General features: G+C 40.9%; 1 protein-coding gene across 1 annotated transcript; it reads right to left on the bottom strand.

Moving 5' to 3' along the window:
- Nucleotides 1-187: 187 nt before the first annotated feature.
- Nucleotides 188-7,339, bottom strand: riok2 (RIO kinase 2 (yeast)). Its single transcript, XM_085425383.1, has 10 exons — nt 7,163-7,339; nt 5,690-5,828; nt 5,447-5,563; nt 4,535-4,710; nt 4,341-4,429; nt 4,027-4,218; nt 3,842-3,934; nt 2,224-2,664; nt 1,016-1,115; nt 188-694 (listed from the first exon to the last, which is right to left on the bottom strand). The coding sequence occupies exons 1-10, from the start codon at nt 7,226-7,228 to the stop codon at nt 533-535; spliced, it is 1,575 nt and encodes a 524-aa protein (XP_085281509.1). The 5' UTR covers nt 7,229-7,339; the 3' UTR covers nt 188-532.
- Nucleotides 7,340-22,436: the final 15,097 nt, after the last annotated feature.

The raw sequence follows: 22,436 nt of genomic DNA, 5'->3' as shown, positions 1-22,436 counted from the left end.
AATGTGCACCATTTGAATTTTAAATCCCTGTCCACGTTAGTCACTTTGTAAGCAGCACATCCAGACTGAGCATGAACCTTTGACTCTGTAACAGGAAGCTAATTAACATTGTTCAATCTGTTGTAGAGCTCATGTAGGTATCAGCACACACACAAAAATGAAGCACTAACACAGTGATAAATAAGTGTTTTGTGAAAACAAGTGCCTTTATTTAATAAGAAAAACACTTCCATAGTTTAATCATACTGTTTTGCTATATTAAGCAGTCCATATTTGTGTATGCAAGCAACAAAATTTTACTTAAGTTTAAAAAGAAAACCAAGAGATTTTATGAGAACAGCATCCAAAACAGTTTTCACTTTATGTGACCTCCACTTTGATTTCTCTGTGATGATTCAAATAAGCTGAGTTTTTGAATAAATACACAGTATTTATTAATTGTGTTTACAACTTCAGACAAAAAAAAATTCAAAAAGCCAAAAAAAGAAAAGAAAAAAGGGTGTAAACATGAATTTCATCAATGCTGTTCTCTTTATCCCCAGAATTCGCTGGTCTCCATGCTAGACTTGATGTTATTTTGGTTTTCCCTCCTGGATTTGGTTTCCAAGTTGGCCTCACCCTTCTGTAGACGTCTCCTCTGCGCCGCCTTCTGCTGTTTGGTGAGCTGCCTCCGCACCTTCTGACGGATTACCTCCTGCAGGACACACGATAACAACAACAGGTCATAACAGATGAATATACTCACCTCCTGTCTCTGAAAGCCAGACACAACACTGTGCTGGCATGTTGTTTCTGTGTTAATTCACCTTCTTACAAACTGAAGCTCTTTAGCAACACCTACGGGACATTTTAAGATTTTCCCCAAAACTGTATAATGTGTCTGCTGCAGCACTGGCTGAAACTTCCAAATAATGAAGACATCAAATCTGTCACCATGTTTCTGGTTACTGGGTAGATTAGCAGAGTGTCCCTGTCAACCAGATATATCAACAGTGTAAATCTATGTTATACTTACTGGTGGTATGGTAGAGCAGCTCCCTGTGCTTCCCATCGTGGCCTCACTGTCTGTCCTTTTCCTCCTGTGCTCTACAATTTGTAGAAGACTATCTGCATCTCTGCAGGGAGATAAAAATTACATCATAGCAAAGCACATAAATGTACTGTAATGTACATACTTCATTAAACCAGCTTAATTTGACACAAATTAGCATAGATTTTGATTCATTGTCTCTATAATTCACTAACAATTCAGAAAAAAATATTTCTGGCTTGTCTCAATAATACTTTGCCAAACAATCCTATTAAAGCCTCAGATCCACGGGATAAGAGACTGCTTTGGTTACTAGGGAAAAACGTATATTCTCTGACAGGTTGCAGAGTGGTTGTTGCCTGTCGTTAGGCTGCTTTGCTGCACCAGAAAGAAACCTTTTAACTCTTTTAGCTCTGATCGCTAGCAGGTTGCTGCAGTTGCCTGTAGTTTGCATGGAAGACACAGACTTGTCCTCAAACACTCACCATTTACTCTGAGCTGTACTGAAACTTGAAAAAGCATGGGACAAAACGAATGCACAGCTTCAAGGTTTACGATGCAGATTACTGTTACCACCAACACGTTTCAAAAGGAAAATATTCCATTAGTCTTACATAGTTTCACTACCGTAGTTGGCATCTTTTGTCTAAAGTACTTGTAAATGTAGCAGTGACCAAAGCAATAACAAGAAGGTTTCAGTGCAGTACTATACCTCTTTACAACCGATTTCACACTAGTGAGTGCCAGCAAACATTTGCCGACCGATTGCAGAAAACACCCTTTTCCCTTGCAAGTGGCAGCTGCCAGAGGATCACAGACAAGTCTCTAGCCCTGAGTCAATAAGGTTTAGCAACTGATTTTAGATTACCAGCAACCCCCACAACTACTTGTCAACCTGTCAGGTACAACAAAATTTACTAACCAGTGGTTGCCAGAAGGTCTGTGACTGGTCTTTAGACTGCTATGATTGGGGCTTTATTAGCCAGCTGCAGACTTATTTGAACATTACAAAACACAAATGGTCACATAAAAGGACATACCACACAGATGAGCTAAGCAGTTCATCAGCAGTTGTCTTATATTTCCCATATGCCGTTTTCCTGCAGTACCATTTATCTAATAGTGGCACATAATCATCAAAGAATAATCTTCATTTTGGGGGTTTTATTGTGTTGGCTATTCACTGCTTTTACCTGAAAGGTTTAAACTCCTTGTTGGAGGCAGAAAGGTCTGCCAGCTCTGGGAACTCATCCTCTGCTTCCTCCAACTCTTCATCTAACTGCTTCTCTGTTTCTTCATCACCTGGAGGCGAAGATGCAGTCTCAGTCTCTTGATCCTCTTGAACCTTGTTCTTACTCTTTTCACCGTCCTGATCTTGTGTCTCTGCAGGTGTTTCGCTGATTCGTAATCCCTCCAGTTCCAGTATTGCATGTTTATATTCCTCCATGTCCACAGCCTCCTCTCTTTCCTCATCTGTTGCCTCTTTGGCATCCTCGTCATCATTGTCACCGTCGTCGTCCTCCTCCTCCTCCTCATCGTCCTCAGGTCCAGCTGGGTGTAGCAATGCACCATCTCGCTCCATGTCTTTCGTAAAGCCACTGGCTGAGACTTCAACATCTAGAGAATATGACCGCCTTTGGAAAGAAACAGGAGATCATGTTAGAACTGCTTTTCAGTTCAGAGTCTGGCCTCCACATTTACCATTTAAAATGTAATTCAGTTCCCTGTATTCATACATGTTTGTTATGTTTTAACTAGGGATGGGTACCGGTATCCGGTGCCATGATGGCACCGGTTCTGACATAAATGGTAGTAACCAGACCGAAAAGCAGCGCACATTTCGGTGCTTTAATTTTCCTGAGATGTGATACACTTTAGATTCTAGCCAATAATTTTACGTTTCCGAGGATAGTAGGCGGGTCCAGGTACGTACGTTCTTTTAGAGCAGAGCTACATATTAAAAATGTCCAAGGCGAAGCGGTCAAAAGCCTGTCTGTACTTCACAGCAAAATATGCAAACTCAGCAGCCTGCAACAAGTGCTTTAAGCTGATACTGTGATACTGTCAAAGGAGGTAACACCTCAAATCCGATGAAACACCTGGCGACGCCGAGTGGTTTTTTTTAAAAGCCGAAAAATGCGCCATATTTGATAGCTTGCTGCGAGACCTCACACCGAGCACATCTACTGCGGGTGTGGTGCCTGTTATCGGACCCGGAGTTAGAAACATCCCCCAAAAACACGAAGAGGAGAGTCCTGGCCCCTAGCCCTGCCAGTGCAGCAGAAATGATGACGGATGATGATCGCAGCAGCAGCCGTTCTTCTCTGCGTGAGTAGCTTAATGTTGTTCGTGTGTAATTTATGTTGAGTAGGCTAACCACGTTATTACATTAATGCATGTAAGGTGAACTAGCAAACACCATCATAGGTACATGCGGCTGTCTTCTTGTTTGATGGCAGATACTCCCTTCACCCTGGCCAAAAAGGCTAAAATGACCAAAGAAAAAGTGGAAAACATGAGAAGTTTTTGGATAAAGTTTGTGTTTTTTCCATTGTTTAAGCACTGCTTCCAGCCAAGAGTGATGCCCTAAATCCCCTATAGCTGCAGAAAAGGCTAACATTGTTATCTTTTTACAAAAAAACAGCTGAACATTAGAGGTTTTTGGACCAATTTTGTGTTCTCCATTCTTTAAGCACCGGTTTGAGCACCGTTTAAGCACCGTTTCAAAAGTACCGGTTTGGCACCAGTATCGGATAAAACCTAAACGATACCCATCCCTAGTTTTGACTAAAATAAAGTACAAGCAGTTACCTGATGTCTTTGAAAGTTGGAAAGAGCTCGCTTTCATAATTGAATCGCTTTGCAAAGAAGTCGCGGATACATTTGACGTCTCGATCAAAGTACCTACAAAAAGGAGTCGTAAAAGTAGACAATTATAAGTTGTATGCTTTGATACTTTTAACTGCCAACTTTAAAAATCGAGCAAATAAACCCACCATTCAGCATTGGGGTGTGATGTAGACACCATCTGAGGGAAGTCAATCATTGTTATGTGGTCCTGGTCATCCAACATGAGGTTGAACTCGTTAAAATCTCCATGAATCAGGCCATGATTGGCCAGTTTGACTATGAGGTCCATGAACTCACTGTACAAGGCTGATGGATCCTGTAATTCATGAACCTGACACCTAGTAGAGTGAGACAATGCACACAAATTATGGAAGAAACCCCCCCCCCCCAGTAGGAACAGTACGTTATTTCTATTTTAATATACAAATAAAAAGAGGAAATCAATGGCTTGTTAACATACAGCGGATATCCATTGATGAGCTCCATCACTACAGCATGTCTGTTATAATCCACAGGTTTGGGAACTGGAAAGCCTCGATCGTACAATGCCTGGGATTAAAGAGGAGACAGACATTAAAATCCTCCAACAAAACAGTTTTTTCTATCACACTTGTAAGTGGTCCAGAACAGACTCTCACTCATTTGGTTCATTACCTTCATGTAGGCAAACTCCTTCATGGCAGAGAGGCGGGAGAGATAGAGCCAGGACATGTTCTTCCTGTGTTTGTGGTAATCTCTCTTGTTCTTCAGATTCCTGAAAGATGTACGCCCCAACCTGTGCAGCTTCAGAGCATACTGCTCTCCGCTTGGACTCGCCACAATATATATATCTACATGCAAGGTGAACAGAAAGAAAGAAATATTTATATAAACATGAGCACATAAATATGGAAGCCCGTTTCCGCCACTAAAAAAAAAAAAAAAAAGGATCCATAACTCAAAATTTCGAGTTATTTTCTCGAAATTTCGAGTTATTATCTCGAAATTTTGAGTTTTTTTCTCGAAATTTCGAGTTATTATCTCGAAATTTCGACATATTAACTCAAAATTTTGAGAAAAGCAACTCGAAATTTCGAGTTAGCGCTGCCAATCAGTAATCTACGTGAATGACGTCATTTCCATGTTACCCGGAAGCTGAAGCCCTCAGCTACAAATGCTACAGCTAAGCTACCGGTATTACATCCAGTCGTGAATGCACAGATTGCTGAGTGTTTTCAGCCTGGCTTCACAAATGATGAAATCCCTGTGTTATTAGCTGAATCACATGGTGTTACTATCAGCAAACATACTTTAATTTGTTGGGATCCGTTTTTGAGTGCGCGGTCCTGCGCCATATGCTTCCGGGTAACAAGAAAGCGACCTCATTCACGTATATTTTTGATTGGCAGAGCTAACTCGAAATTTTGAGAAAAGTAACTCGAAATTTCGAGTTATGGATACTAGCTTTTTTTTTTTTTTAGTGGCGGAAACGGGCTTCCATACATAAAAGATTGACGGTAAAAGCCTGAAAACCTGAAAGAAAACACATTATGATTATAAATTTAAAAAACAAAACAAAACACTTACCCGACTCTTTGCCAACACCCATTTGGTTGCCAACAGAAATGATTATTTCTCTGGCGCACAAAGTCTTTAAGGCCAAGTAGTCATATCCTCCATAATTCAACTTGTAACCCTGGACAGCTGAGATCAACACACGCCATCATGTTAGAAAGCTAATCACTTACATCATAACTTGTGAGACAAAGCTAGTGTTTTTAGAATAGATAGAATAGAATAGATAGAATACGTTTTTGTAAGTTTTCTTACTCTTGGTGCGCTCATAGACCACGAGCTTGTGTTTCACAAGCTCTCTGAGGATCTTGTTGCAGCCACCGTGCTTGAGGCTTGCAATGGAAGACAGAAGACTTACTGGAACAATCTCATGGTTTTTCATCCCCATCTCAACCTGCGTGAAAAATTATCATCATTGTCATCAAAATTATCATCACCAGTGAGCTGACAGATTAAATTACAAGCTTATCTGCGTTGTAATGTATATTTCAGGAAAAACAGCCTTTGCTCATTCCTTCTATGTCCTTAAAATTCCCATGCTAAATTCTTCTTCCAGTTACTTCCTTCAGGGGTCACCACAACAGATCATATGCCTCCATCTCACCCTATTCCTAGCATCCTCCATTGACTCACCAATCTTTGCTTGTCCTCCTTCACTAGATCCATACTCTGTGGTCATCTTCTTTACCTCCTGGCTGGCCACTCCATATTCAACATCCTTCGCTCAATATATCTACACATGTATCAAGTTTGCCTCACCACCTTAGTCTCCAAACTGCTCAGCCTGAGCTGTCCCTTTGATGTAATGATTAGATGTTTCTAATCCTGTCCTTCCTGGTCACTCCCAACAACAATATTAGTCTCTTCAGGTATGCCACCTCCAGCTCAGCTTCCTGTCTGTTTTTAGTGCCACTATCTCCAAATCATACATTATAGCAGGTCCTACTGTAAACCTCCCCTTTCCCTTAACCTGGAGAGCTGTTCCCACCATTTTGCTACCTCTTTTGCTACCTCTCCAGACTCTTCCACCTGCTCCCTACTTTCACTACAGAGTTCATAATATCATCTGCAGATATCATAGGTCACGATAATCCATAGATCAATGAAGGAGGGCATGCAGCAAAACCCAGGACCCTAATTTTGTGCCTAAAAGACTGAAAACAAACACTAACTTTAGAAGAAAGCTGCTTTAATGGTCTAACACATATCACAAGGAACATATTAGCCTCAATGGCAGACAAATCCCTATAGGGCAACTGAAGTGCTGCAGCAGCAATTTCACATTACAGATATTAGGTAGATAACGCAAGGATTAATACATATGCAGATCAAGCGACTCTTCAGAGCTAGTGTGCACAGGACAAGTACTTATGTTTGGCAACCAATGTCGCCAGTGGTTTGTTTGTTACTAATGACAGATCCCAAACTCAGAATATTTCTACCACTGACACTCATATTTTGAAATTAATTGTTTTAAATATGCGTGTTGTGAATCCACCATCAGTCACTAAACCACAGGAGTACAGTGAAACGATGTTCCGTTTACCTGACATGAACTATGAATGCCTGTGTATGTGTGCTCGCCTTCATTACAACTACATTAACATCTCGCATGCTGCTGTAACAGTGGCATGTGTAAAAGTTAATGAGCAATAACCAGCTGACCAAGCGCTGGCTTAGCACAGGCTAACCAACTGGGACCGAATTAGCAGTTAGCTTTGTACTTACCGCAGTAAGGACTCGGAAGTCATCTCGGGATAAATATCTCAATATCACAACATTTAACTTTCCCATATTTTAGCCGACACATACACGGTTACACTGAGCTAGCTCTTCAAACTTTTTTTAACCTAAAGGTGCCACATTTCTTGTAAACACACGTGCAAGGCGGAAGTTCTAGGAACGGAAAAGACGTCACTTCTGGCTCTAGAAAAACTGACGCCGGATTGGACGCTGCGGCAAGTACCCTGACCTCCAATCACAGCAGAGTCCACTGTGTCCCGCCGGCAGATGGAAACGTGCCAGAATGGATCTGCTGGAGGGACAAAGTTTTAACTCTTATTAGCCAAAACAGGGGCGCATCTACTGCATCTACTGTAGGGGCATATGATGGGATGTGCCACCCTAAAATAATCTCTTGTCCCCCCTAGTGTCACCCTAGTTTTCCATATTACAATGCTGTCTATTTATAATAAAACAAGGAATAAAAACAGTCATGGCCAGGGGGCAACAGAAATTAAAATATAACTATAAAAATAAAATTCTAGTAGACACAATCTGCACAAATCCTGAAAAACACTAAAAGTCTGTTTAAAATATTAAAACAGCCAGTGTCCCAAACATCCTCTTCAATCCCTTACTTCAGTCCCAAACTACTAATAGAAAGAAGAACATTGACTGTCATTTATTTTTTAAAATACTAGTCTTATCTCATTTGTCAGTTGGGTCAGTACTTACCCTGGGTGAGCAGAACTCTCAACTCTACCCGCCACTGATCAGAACGCTCCCCTGCCACCTCCAGGCACTCACCTGACGGGTGTCCCTGCACTTCACCATCCTCTGCAGCCTTTTTTCTTGGTGAATCGAAGCAAATCAACAATAATAATCAAAAATAAGTAAAAAAGCAAGGGAATACAAATGAGCTGTGATTCACCTTCACAGTGGCTTACTGGAAGACAGAATAAGGTCACTGGTAATGTTATTAGTAACCAGTGTTGGTCAAGTTACTTTAAAAAAGTAATCAGTAACTTTACTGATTACTTATTTTTGAAAGTAATTAGTTACTTAGTTACTTTTTAAAAACATTTTACACCCTTTTTCTGCATAGTCCACCATATAAAATGTAATCAAATGAAAAAGTCTCTTTTTTAAAACTTGTTTTATTAGTTTTAATCTTTTAACTTTATGCATCAAGCAAAAATTTAATTATATGCAACATTCTCTGACTGGAAGAAATTTGTTTAACATTTAAACCTATTTTCTGCACATTCCAGCACATAAAATAAAATAGTTTTTTGTGTTTACACTCACTCTTTCAAATAGATGCAAGTAAAACACACCAGAAAATAAACAAAATCAAAGAATCAGCAGTCCTGTTGCTCTATTTTCACCTGTTTAGTAGGAGTGGGGCAGGCGGAGGTTTGCCCTGGTGCAGGTGTGTCGCAGCCGTCATGTCAGTGGAAGAATCCGTGAGTTTCTCTGTGAATTTCACATTCCCATGGCAGCGTACGTAAGTTTTCTTCGAACAGCAGACGCTAATGTTTTTGTCACTTTTTCCAGAATCAAACTCAAAGTAAGGTCAGTACTTCCACACTTTAAATGCTGCACGCTCATACTCTCTCCCACACTTGATATATTATCCATTGTTGATCTGCACACAGCTGATGCCACGAACGTAGCACTCGCTCGTCATTGTCATGAGACACTCTAGCAAAAAAATCACGGTTTTAGTAACGCAGTAACGCAGCGTGCTCACGGGAAAGTAACAGTAATCTAATTACCTTTTTTGCTATAGTAATCCCTTACTTTGCTCATTAATTGAAAAAAGTAATCGGATTACAGCAACGCGCTACTGCCCATCTCTGTTAGTAACACTTGTGTTTTCCCTATTATTCAACTCTGGTAAACGGACTGGTACTTTCATAGAGCCTTTCTACACAGTTAAGCATGCAAAGTGGTTTCCTCAACATTCACACACACACACACACACACACACACACACACACACACACACACACACACACACACACACACACACACACACACACGCCCCTTTTATCTACGCCTAAGCACTTTCTAACACACACACAGTCATGCTGTGGTTGATGCTTCAGGGGTAAATCAGGATTCAGTATTTTATCTGAGGATGCCTTGGTAGACAAGTAGATGACTCAGGGCTCAAATCACTGACCTTCCAATTGGTAGACAACTCACTCTATCAACGATCGGTCCAATATCACCCAAACCTTTTTCTCACCTGATGAAAAGGCCAGATAAATGTTTTGTAAAAGAGTATAGAATAAAAATATGGCAGTAGGTTTGAATGTTGAGTGGTATGGAGTCCTGCTGTCATGATAGCTCACTGCTGTGAATAAGAGACAGGTTTTGCACAGGAGCAATAAAGCATAGCGCATTTTATTGAAAAAAGTAAGAAATATCTGTAAAAGCTGAACTGCAGGAAACACTGTGTCAACCCTGTGAAATCTGAAGGTCAGGTGTGTGTGTGGGAGAAAGTGTTGAACAGAGATTTACTGGCAGGTTTTTGAATGCCCTACAGCAGGTTAGGTACACAGACACATTACTCATCCTGCTCTCCCACACACTGGAGCCTCTTTGGGAAAGTTGAGTATAGAACTACACAGTAAGACTGACAGAAAGCTCTAGAAAAAGATGTTTCAAGGTGCAGGAACCTCTCTGGCAACACATATGATAACACGCACAGAACCACTTTAGCAAAGGGTACATGAATGTGCTTCCTTAATAATAGCACCTATGCATTTACAATTATATCATGTTTTGACCATTTGTTCTAAAGCTTTCCTGTAAATCCAAACACTATAGAAACTCATCATCATTATATAAACAAAAAGATAGTTTGTTCACAAACTGTGAACAATATTATGTAGTTCATAATAGTTTTTGTCTTTTGTTAAATGGAAGCCTGAGTCTGGATTATCACTGAATTACTTACATTAACCAAGACCGGAAGGCTGGAGTTCAGCTTGCTGGTAAGTTTGTCTCCAAATTGTCTTCTTGTTTTATGTAATTCCTTCTGGGATTTGGATCCAACAAGTTAAGCATGTATATTATGCACACACACAAACACACATGCAGCTATTGTTGAATGAAGACATTGATCTGACACATGTAAAATGTGGCCCATTGTGTTTATTGTTCCCCCCCATCTCCCAACCCTGTGTTCTCAAAAGGGAACAGAGGATTAGGAGATGATGGAGGAAATTGAAAGTTGGGGGGAGGTTGCAAGTTTCTTGCAACTTTTCTCCACGTCTTCTAATTGTGCTTGTTTTTCTTCAAGCTTGTCTTTCAGTTCTTTAAATGTTGCCTCCTCTATTAGCTTTGCCTTGTTTATATCTGTATTTATCTGTTCTACTTTCTTGTGCATGTCTTCTAAGTGCTGGTTTCTCTTCTGGATTTCTTGAAGTGTACACTGCAGGTCTTCATGTGTTTTCTGTTATTGTTGCTTTTGCGCCTGGATTTCAGTGTATTTGTACTTCAAGTTGTTAGAAAGTTCCTCAAGTTCTGTGTTTTTTCTCAGCATTTCATTGATGCTACGCTGCATCTCTGAGCATTGTTTTTCCAGTTTTTTCTTTTCTCCTTCCAGTTCAGTTGCTTTGTACTTCATTTCATTATAATATTTTTGGAGTTTTTAATTTTTCCTCTGGAGAATAAGTGTTTCTTCTTTCTGTTGTATGTCCTGTTGCTTCTTCTCTTGAAGCAACTCTTGATTTTGGAGCAGTGTTTCATTAAGAGTTGTTTGGAGCATTTTGTATTTTTCCTCCATGTCTTCAAGTTTGCAATCCATTTCTTCCTCTTTTATGTCCTGCTGTTCTTTCTCATGAAGAAACTCTTTATTTCTGTGCAGTGTTTTATCGAGCCTCATTTGCAGCACTCTGAATTTTTCCTCCATGTCTTCAAGCTTGCAGTTCATTTCTTTCTATTTTATGTCCAGTTGCTTCTTCTCTTGAAGCAACTGTTGTTTTATTGTGCTTCATCTGCAGCGCTCTGTATTTTTCCTGCATGCCTTGGAGTTTGCACTGCATGTCTCTTGGTTCTACAGGCAGTGCAGAATTATTAGGCAAGTTGTATTTTTGAGGAATAATGTTATTATTGAACAACAACCATGTTCTCAATGAACCCAAAAAGCTCATTAATATCAAAGCTGAACGTTTTTGGAAGTAGTTTTTAGTTTTAGCTATCTTAGGGGGATATCTGTGTGTGCAGGTGACTATTACTGTGCATAATTATTAGGCAACTTAACAAAAAACAAATATATACCCATTTCAATTATTTATTTTTACCAGTGAAACCAATATAACATCTCCACATTCACAAATATACATTTCTGACATTCAAAAACAAAACAAAAACAAATCCGCGACCAATATAGCCACCTTTCTTTGCAAGGACACTCAAAAGCCTGCCATCCATGGATTCTGTCAGTGTTTTGATCTGTTCACCATCAACATTGCGTGCAGCAGCAACCACAGCCTCCCAGACACTGTTCAGAGAGGTGTACTGTTTTCCCTCCTTGTAAATCTCACATTTGATGATGGACCACAGGTTCTCAATGGGGTTCAGATCAGGTGAACAAGGTGGCCATGTCATTAGTTTTTCTTCTTTTATACCCTTTCTTGCCAGCCACGCTGTGGAGTACTTGGACGCGTGTGATGGAGCATTGTCCTGCATGAAAATCATGTTTTTCTTGAAGGATGCAGACTTCTTCCTGTACCACTGCTTGAAGAAGGTGTCTTCCAGAAACTGGCAGTAGGACTGGGAGTTGAGCTTGACTCCATCCTCAACCTTGCTGGCGTCTGATTCGGACTGGAGCTCTCTGCCCTTTACCAATCCAGCCACGGGCCCATCCATCTGGCCCATCAAGACTCACTCTCATTTCATCAGTCCATAAAACCTTAGAAAAACCAGTCTTGAGATATTTCTTGGCCCAGTCTGGACGTTTCAGCTTGTGTGTCTTGTTCAGTGGTGGTCGTCTTTCAGCCTTTCTTACCTTGGCCATGTCTCTGAGTATTGCACACCTTGTGCTTTTGGGCACTCCAGTGATGTTGCAGCCCTGAAATATGACCAAACTGGTGGCAAGTGGCATCTTGGCAGCTGCACGCTTGACTTTTCTCAGTTCATGGGCAGTTATTTTGCACCTTGGTTTTTCCACACGCTTCTTGCAACCCTGTTGACTATTTTGAATGAAACGCTTGATTGTTCGATGATCACACTTCAGAAGCTTTGCAATTTTGAGACTGCTGCATCCCTCTGCAAGATATCTCTCTATTTTTGACTTTTCTGAGCCTGTCAAGTCCTTCTTTTGACCCATTTTGCCAAAGGCAAGGACGTTGCCTAATAATTATGCACACCTGATATAGGGTGTTGATGTAATTAGACCACACCCCTTCTCATTACAGAGATGCACATCACCTAATATGCTTAATTGGTAGTAGGCTTTCGAGCCTATACAGCTTGGAGTAAGACAACATGCATGAAGAGGATGATGTGGACAAAATACTCATTTGCCTAATAATTCTGCACTCCCTGTATGTTCTCCTGTTCTTTCTCTTGGAGGATCTCTCTTTTTTGTGTGTTTCTTAGTTTTAAACTAGTTGATTAGTCTACTTGTTTCCCCCCCTTGTGTAGCCGACTAAAAAATTAATTGCCAGGAGCATCCTTGGTGTGCAGGGTTACCACTGCCATTTCCGGCTGAGGGTTTTTTTTTTAATCTGAGTGGAGATATTGTCATTAGGAAACTGATACTGCAAATCTGAGCCACCACTAGGCAGAGGTTGGAAGCAATGTACAAATACTTCATTATTGTGCTAAAGTAGAATTTTCAGGTAGCTGTACTTTACTTTAGTCATTTTTCTGTCAACTTTGTGCTTTTACTCCTTACAGTTCCAAAATGGGCTTGTTACTTTTGTTTTAAGGCATTTGAGGGAAGTTATTATTTCGTCTCTGCGGGCCAATGAGAAAAAAAAATGATATTTCAAATTGTTAAATTGATATTTTGAATAACCTGAAATTTTGACTTAATGATTCCAAAAAATGTTGCTTTTTTAGCATCTTCCATAATTTATACAAACAGTCCATTTTAAAGGTTCAGTTTAATGATATTTAAATCTCACTGTATAAAAACAGACTGTGCTATCAATTAATACATTGCAGTTTTTCATGTTTCAGCTAGATGGCACTGTGACACAGGGCGCTCTGAAGATTCTGAGCTGCTGTCCTTTGTCTCAAACGTGTCTGTGTATCGACTCTGTCTTGAGTTATAAACACACTGTGTCTGGAAAAAAAAGGCAGACCTTCCATTTAAGGAGAGAAACGACGGGTAATTTAACATTGCTATTTTGGTGAAATTTTCTTAGTTAAGCTCATAGATAATGCTGATATCATTTTAATTGTCTTGAACAATGATGATGAATGCTCCTTTATAATTCTGACATTTTCCAAAAATGTTTGGATTCTTGTTACCTGCTTTTCGTACTTTGCTCTCTTTTTTTCCCTTTCTGGAATCAAACTAAAGCACATGACAACTCTCTAAGTTCACTGGATAATCATAGACCATCTCTGTTTTAGATTAGATCATCATACCATCCTATAACTCAATTTCTCGAGGGAATTCTCTTCATATTCTGGTGCTGCAATAGGTAGAAATTTGATTGATGGAGAGGCTGAATGTGTTGTATCATTAATAAAACTTACAGATTGCTTGTTTGGCTCTCAGTTGTGGCAAACCTAAAGTCTTGTTGCATATGTTCTTGGTAAAAAAGAAAAGAAAAAAGAGCTGGTTAAGCAGCCAATAGCAGACAGACTTGACAGTTATACACAAGTCCAGACAATGTGGTCAGTAGTGTGTCCGTCCATGCAGACTGGGAGCACAGCGGGAGAGTGTGGCCCCGCCTGAATGTGGAATTAACTGGAATGTAGTGAAACAGCCATTCTTGCATGCACACCTGAGCACACACACACACACGCACACACACACACACACGCACACACACACGCACACGCACGCACGCACACACACACACACACACACACACACACACACACACACACACACACACACACACACACACACACACACACACGCGGAAACAGTGAGATAGTGTCTTCTTTCCAGATGTGGTGAGGGAACATTTTACTATGTTTCAACACAAAGCAGCTCATTTTTCAATTCTAGCCCCATTCCACCCCCCTGGCCATCTCCTTTTTTCTCCTTCTTTCCAATGTTGGGAGTATAGAATTTAATACATTAAAGTGTTTTAAATACTGGATCACCTCCAGGTAACGTGTTTTGTTGTGCAAAGTGGAATTCAAATGTATTGTTTGAAATGTGTTCAACTGATCTTTTTTTCCGTGTATACAGAGCTGGTTTATTGTCAGTGGATCTGCAGTGAACCAGCTTCCTTTGATATTAAATTAATGAGCCCCTCGTTAGCGTAAGATGAAAGTTAAAGTTGGATAGGTCAAAATGATGAAAGGACCTTTGGAGTACTGACTGAAGTGAAATGAAGTACACGTAGTCTATCAAAGCTATGAACCCCCACCCCTAGCATGTACATAAAGAAAGAAATTACTGATGGAGTTTTAATAATGTATGAGAACTTAAAAGTGAGAGCATACCTACCATAGATTTAAGGATAAGCACAGACTACAGAGACAACTAAACTAGCTGCAAACCTTATTGCAAATGTTATTAGTTCATTTCTGTACATATTTGACCACGTGGGCCAAAATTAAATGCATCACTGGCCACTCTTTTGGGTACATCTGTTCAACTGTTGAATGCTAAATGATAACATAAATATTACATCACATTAGCCAATCACATGGCAGGAACTCAGTGTGCTTAGGCATATAGGCGTGATCATGATGCATACTCAAGATCAAACTGAGCACCAGAATGCGAAAGAAAGGTGATTTAAGTTGTTGGCAACAGACAGGCTGGTTTGAATGTTTAAGTAAGAAAGTGCTGATCTTCTGAGCTTTTCCCCACATGACCATCTCTAGAGATTACAGAGAATGACCTGAAAAAGAGAAAAATATCTAGGAAGTGGTAATCTGGGAGAAAACGTCTTATTGATGAAAAATATCATGTCAACATGAACCAGAATTGTTGGACATTGTTTAGAGCACCCTGTTGGAGTTATGCAATGAAGACCCCATTGTTCCTATTAAAGAGGTGTATATTTAAAGGGTTGATGTCTTTGTGGTGTTTGTAGTAGTTTTACGTTTCCTTGTTGTGTTTCTACAGAGTAAACATGGGATCATGACAGACTTATCTCCATCATCCCGCAGAGGATCCCTGCTACCTACCACCACCACCACACACACACACACACACACACACACACACACACACACACACACACACACACACACACACACACACACACACACACACACACACACACACACACAGAGGCCGATAAATTGTTTTCCAGCTCTAAGCTTCAGGGAGGGAACGCTAAATTGAGGCAGGAATTGGAGAAGCTTAGGTAAGTCTCCAACAACAAGCGTGGGCTTTGTCCCTGGGTTATCATCACTGTGCCTTTAGCCAGCTGCTGTGTGTTTAGAAACATCAAATTTGATTAGATTAGAGGAGAGCAGATCCACTTTCTTTGCCTTTTTGCTGCCAGTCTCTTAAACAATAATCTGCTCTCAGGTGCTGGTACAAGCATCCAGCAAATGAAGGGCCTGAGGAAAAATATGTGGAGGGGAAACATAATCTAGTCTGGAGATACACACAGACACATAGACCCATGAAAGGCTGACAGAAAACCTCCATATGTTTTATGTCTTCCTAAAACATCAGCTCTATAAACACTTTACAATTTAGACGTGCAGGGAGCCTTTATCACCCTCATACACAGTCAAACAAGTGATAAGTTAATTTCACACCTCACAGCTTTTATATCTGAAACTTTATGATTTCTTTTGTGCAAACTGCATGTGTGTTTCTTCTACTGTTAAAATGCACATAAAGCATAATATGTAGCCATCCACTATAAAGATACCTCCTGCGTAATATATGTATAAAATTATTACATTGTTATCACTGTTATCACTTCTGTGAGGACAGCATTGTGCCATCACGCACCAGGGTGAGTTATAACAATGACAAACCCTGGTTTACTCCTAAACTCAAAAAGCTGTGGCTGGAAAAGAGAAAGGCGTTCAGAAGCGGAGACAGGGACTGCTACAGAGAGGCCAAGTACAGGTTCACTAAAGAAGTGGACATTGCTAAACATCAGCACTCTGAGAAGATGCAGCAGCAGATCTCAGAGAATGACTCGGCCTCTGTGTGGAAAGGTTTTAGGAATATCACAAACTACAAGCCTAAAACCCCCCACTCCACTGATGACTTGCTCTTAGCCAACACCCTCAACGACTTTTACCGCCGTTTTGACGAGCCATCAGGCAGCCTTCACACCTCCAACGGCCCCAACAATAGAGGCACTTTGGACACTAATTCCCCCACCTCTCCCCCCTCCATAGAGCCATCACCACCTTCAAACTGTTCACCTACAACACCCCCCTCCTCACCCCACACAAAAGAGGATTTCACACCACCTCCTCCCACCACAACTCTTCATATTCATGAAGCAGATGTGAGGAAGCAGTTTAAGAACCTGAATGCTCGGAAAGCTCCCGGCCCAGACAGCGTGTCTCCTGCCACCCTCAGACACTGTGCAAACGAGCTGGCCCCAGTGTTTTCTGGCATTTTCAACTCCTCACTGCAGGCATGTCATGTGCCTGCCTGCTTCAAGTCCTCCACCATAATCCCTGTCCCCAAGAAACCTAGGATCACTGGACTAAATGACTACAGACCCGTGGCTCTGATATCTGTGGTCATGAAGTCTTTTGAGCGCCTAGTTCTCTCCCATCTCAAGACCCTCACGGCCCCCCTCCTGGACCCCCTGCAGTTTGCATATAGAGCCAACAGGTCTGTAGACGATGCCATCAACATGGCCCTACACTTCATCCTGCAGCATCTGGACTCCCCAGGAACCTACGCCAGGATCCTGTTTGTGGACTTCAGCTCTGCCTTCAACACCATCCTTCCAGACCATCTCCGAGACAAGCTTTCCCAGATGAATGTGCCTGATCCCATCTGCCGGTGGATCACTGACTTCCTGACGGACAGGAAGCAGCATTTGAGGCTGGGAAAGAATGTCTCGGACTCCCGGACCATCAGCACCGGCTCCCCTCAGGGCTGTGTTCTTTCTCCTCTGCTCTTCTCCCTGTACACCAACTGCTGCACCTCCACCCACCAGTCTGTCAAGCTAATCAAGTTTGCAGATGACACCACCGTTATTGGGCTCATCTCTGACGGGGATGAGTCTGCCTACAGGAGGGAGGTTGAACGTCTGGTGTCCTGGTGCAGCCACAACAACCTGGTGCTGAATGCCCAGAAGACAGTGGAGATTATTGTGGACTTCAGGAAGCACACAGCCCCACTCCCCCCCCATCATCCTGACTGACACCCCCATCACCTCTGTGGACTCATTCCGCTTCCTGGGTACCACCATCACCCAGGACCTGAAGTGGGAGCCCACCATCACCTCCGTCATCAAGAAAGCCCAGCAGAGGATGTACTTCCTGAGGCAGCTGAAGAAATTCAACCTGCCAACACGGACGATGATGCAGTTCTACACTGCAATCATCGAGTCCATCCTCACCTCCTCCATCACCGTGTGGTACGCTGGAGCCACTATCAGGGACAAACAGAGACTGCAGCGTGTTGTGCGCTCTGCTGAGAAGGTGATTGGCTGCAGACTCCCATCTCTGCAGGACCTGTACACCTCCAGGACATTGCGGCGTGCAGCTCGGATCTCAGCTGACCCTTCTCACCCTGGACACAGTCTGTTTGACCTGCTCCCCTCAGGCAGGAGGCTCCGGTCCATTCGCACCAGAACCTCTCGCCATAAGAACAGTTTCTTCCCCTCTGCTGTTGGACTCATGAACAATAACCATATGACTGTTCCCACCACTAACACATGACCCTACGCTGTGTCACTGCATCATTCCATGTTTGGCACTGATCACCACCTGCACTCATGTATATATCTTTCTACGTAGCACTCTTAATTCTTATTCTCATGTATATATCTCATGTATAGCTCATGCACATATCTTTCTACGTAGCACTTTTAATTCTTATCCCTACTTTTATTTTTTCATGTCTATTTAAGTGCTATTTATGACACTATGTTTGCACTGAAGCACCGCAGCAATTTCCTAATGTTGTAAACCTGCTCAACATTTGGCAATAAACCCCTTTCTGATTCTGATTCTGATTCTGTGTTTGCACTTTATGTGAGTGGATGTCTCTACGTCTCATTTAAGTGTCTCTCTGTCGGAGCTGTCTGGTGAAGCAGGGCTCCAATCTCTCTTGAATCTGCACAAGAAAAATAAGATACTGGGAGGTCAGGTTTGCAGAGTAACAAGCTGGGAGTACAGTTCAGACACAGTGCCACACCAGTTGTTATAATTTTGTATTTTCCAGTTTTCCAATGGTTTTTACTTTGGTTTCATTTTGACTTTTTGTTTTCAAGTCAGTTCAGCTTCACTTGGTTTCCTGTGTGAATTTTCTTGTTTCACTTTAGTTTTTATTGTTTGAAAATGTCTTTAGTTTAGTTTTATTCGTTTTAGTCTTAGTTTGAATTATTAGTGCATGGAGGGCATATGTCAGAAGTAACATTTAGGAGAATCAGTTCAGGTTTTACAATAAAAACTGTAGGAAAACAGTTGGCTTACATACTTCTAGACATCTAGAGTCTCAATAAACATGTCCATAAATACCTCATCAGGCAAGATGTGTGTGTATATATATATATATATATATATATATATATATATATATATATATATATATATATATATATATATATATATATATATATATATATATATATATATATATATATATATATATATATATATATATACCAAACTAACAACTATTAAAACTCAGGATTCTTCCTCTGCTTTTTAGTTTTAAGTTTAGATATAGTTGTTTAGAATCACACTCAGCATTTAGGCCCCTGTTTTATTGTTGTTAAATGTTATAATTGTGTAAATTTATACAAATGCCTTGTTTGGTTGCTGACTAATTAGATCAGTCTCTATAATCTAAGTTCTGGAAGAATCTTTGTTTACATTACCAACAACTAGGAGATCATTTTTGAGCCTCTGTGACACATGTTCAGTCTCCCAAAATGATAATGACCATTTTGGAGATTAAAATTTTATTTCACTGATTATAGAGTTTCAACAAGTAAGCTTCAGTCAGTTTTACTGGGACTTACATGCTGGCACATGTCTTTGCCAAGACTACCAGCCTAACAGTGGAGATGCTAAAAAGCCACTGGGGCTGGCCAAGAAACGGTCCCAGTTTGTAACTCCCTTTATAAACACATATGATCATGTTGATTAAACAAATGAGTACAGCTTTTGGACAGAGCCGTGACAGCTTTCTTTTCCCATCCTGGCTATATCTCCTTGATTCAAGGTCCATAATAACTTATTATTTGTCCCTCTGGTGCACAAAAAATGCAGTCATATTCTCTGTTTCATTCATTTACAGCTATCACTATGCTTGCAGTGCAAAACACAATTTCCTTTAAACGTTCAGCTCTTCTGTTTTAGCTGTGAAAGCAGACTAAACCTTCCTAATATTGAAAAATGGAGATTGTGTCATTAAAAAAAGAGTTTTATGTTTGCATTTTGCTCCCTCTGAGAGCTTCTGAAATTGACAGCTATATTAAAACTTGGAGATCTACCTATTCATATATAATAGAGAGGTAAGTGAGCGGTGGCAGTCAATTAATCTAAGTCTTGACCATAAAACTAAAAGGTGGTTTTCCCAACACATGAAAAGAGAGGATTTGGTGACTGGAGAGTATATACAAAAATATCAAGACAAATCTGTTTCTGTTTGACTGTAGATGTGCATGTTTTTATGTGCGGACAGGCACACATGTGTGTTTGTGTGTAAGCATGAGTGATGTCACATAGGCTTTTGCCAGATAATAACATGCCACAGTGATCGAGAATGCTGCTAACTAACAGCATTTCTGAGCTGATTTTCCCCATCACTCACACACTTGCAACCCTTGCGTGGCAGAGTCTTGTAATGGGATCAGTGAGGGATTGGTCCTGCATCAGTCACAGCACAGATGCAAATTTGTGCTCACACACACAAATATATGTACAGACATATCATCTAGAGGCTAAAAATGGCTGTGAGTGACTGGAACAGGAAAGCTGCCATGCTGAGGGAACATCAGGATCTGAACAACTGCGACTGAGGTTGCAGCTACATCGTATTGGTGTGTTCTTGGGCACACGTGTCTGTCTGTTTGAATGTATGCACATGTGAGTGTAACTGTGTGTCAAGTTTTATAGCATTAACTCCATCAAGCGTGAAATGAGATGGTCTCCCACTATCTGTCTTTAAGAGGGGAGCACAAAGAGCAAAGGATGAACTGAAGTGATGGATCATGCAGGCCGTCTGTGAGATGAGCCTTTTAGCTGTAAAGAAACTGGAGAAGAGAGTCATAACCATGCATGTTACGTTATTATGGACAACATGGGATGTACCTCTGACTGTCAACAGACTGCATCCAGTTTATTTCAAAATTGTGAGGCCACGGCTTCAGTTTTCACACACGAGCCAGCATAGTTTCATTGTATTTTTCTAGCATAAATCAATATATACTCAAGTTCAGATTGTTAAAGAGAATGCATCTTGTGTGATATTAGCTTTCACTGCTGAGAAGTGTAAACACTAGATTTTTACATTGTCGTAAATTCAAAGAAGTGCTGGAACTCCTAACCGGAGCCTTGGCATGCAATCAATGACATTACCACATAAAACCTTAAACATGTTGTCTGGGCCTCCTCTGCATGTCTGATATCTGCCAGAGACAGTAGAAATCAGACAAATTCATCCCCAAAACACTTATTTTTTTCTTGTCTGTTAGTCTCAAATGTTGCTTGTTCTGTCCAAATCCATCTCCCTGTTCTGCAAGAGCTGCTGCCCTGTGAGTAGTGAATTAACACACACACACACACACACACACACACACACACACACACACACACACACACACACACACACACACACACACACAGAAATGCACATTTTACACACAAGCACTGACTGCATTACAGTAATCACAGCGCAAGGGATGCTGGGTAATTTGGTTAAAGATGTCAGGAACGTAAATCAACTCCAATCACTCCTGCTCTCTCATTGGTCATTCCTTCCGCCTCCAGAAGAACTGCATTGGTCACTTGTTTATCTCTGTAGGTCTTGTATCAGCTGTTGCTCACCAGGGCATATAAGTGATATAACGGCCTCCAGGCTCCTGTGTGAAAGTAAAAATAGAAATAACTTCATATGAGCTGGCTAATTAAATTGTGAAAAGAGCAATTTGGGTAAATTGAAACAATTCAATTCAGTTTTATTTATATAGAGCCTAGTTACAACGACAGTCCCCTTCAGGTATTTTATATTGTAAGTAAACTGTAAACTGTACAATAATTCAAAGAAAACCTTGACAGTCACACGGCCCCCTTTAAGGAGGCACTTGGTGACAGTGGGAAGGAAAAACTCCCTTTTAACAAGAAGAAACTTCAATCAGACCCAGGCTCAGGGAGGGCAGCCATCTACCGCACGCAGCGTGACATCTACAGGACATAAGAGAGCCAGAGATAAATAATAACTAATGACTGAATGTAAAGTGGTGTCCAAAAATAAGTGAGTGAAGAAGAAATGCTTGGCGCATCATGGGAACAATAACACTTGGATTACTCGTTAAGGAATGATTAAACTTTTTCTGAAATATTAGTATTCACTTTCTAACAGAGAGGAGTGCTTAAGTGTGATGCCAGCCTTTCGTGTAGCTAACCAATTAGTAGATCGTTAGCTTGACATATAGCGTGAACACATAAGGTCACTTGCTTTTTAAATGCAATTAGCCAAGCTTGACAGGACTCCTTCTTCAGCGATATGGCCTCCCTTCCTTTCTGGTGTCCATTATTTGGTTTAGAGGTTATAGCAATGTTACAGTCATAGCTCTGTGCAGCTGTCACAGCAATACAGATGCAGAACATGGACTTTTTGAAATCCTGCTATCCTTTTTGAAACACCAGGCCTGTCATGTATCCTCCCCTGACACCTGATCCAGCTTTGTCCACAAAATATGCCTGCAAATCTAATTATATGATTACAAAGTCAATTACC

This window comes from Rhamphochromis longiceps, linkage group LG12, assembly GCF_057381845.1.
Source record: "Rhamphochromis longiceps isolate RC_006_pf linkage group LG12, R_longiceps_female_GT1.1, whole genome shotgun sequence".
Lineage (NCBI taxonomy): Eukaryota > Metazoa > Chordata > Actinopteri > Cichliformes > Cichlidae > Rhamphochromis > Rhamphochromis longiceps.
This window is presented reverse-complemented; position numbering and strand designations above follow the sequence as displayed.

What these genes read in the sequence shown, in the direction of transcription:
- riok2 (XM_085425383.1), bottom strand. Translation starts at nt 7,228, where the DNA reads ATGGGAAAGTTAAATGTTGTGATATTGAGATATTTATCCCGAGATGAC. An exon ending in CTCATCAATGGATATCCGCT is followed by an intron (nt 4,219 to 4,340) that starts GTATGTTAACAA and finishes TCACTCTACTAG; the next exon opens with GTGTCAGGTTCATGAATTAC. An exon ending in TCACACCCCAATGCTGAATG is followed by an intron (nt 3,935 to 4,026) that starts GTGGGTTTATTT and finishes TCCTTTTTGTAG; the next exon opens with GTACTTTGATCGAGACGTCA.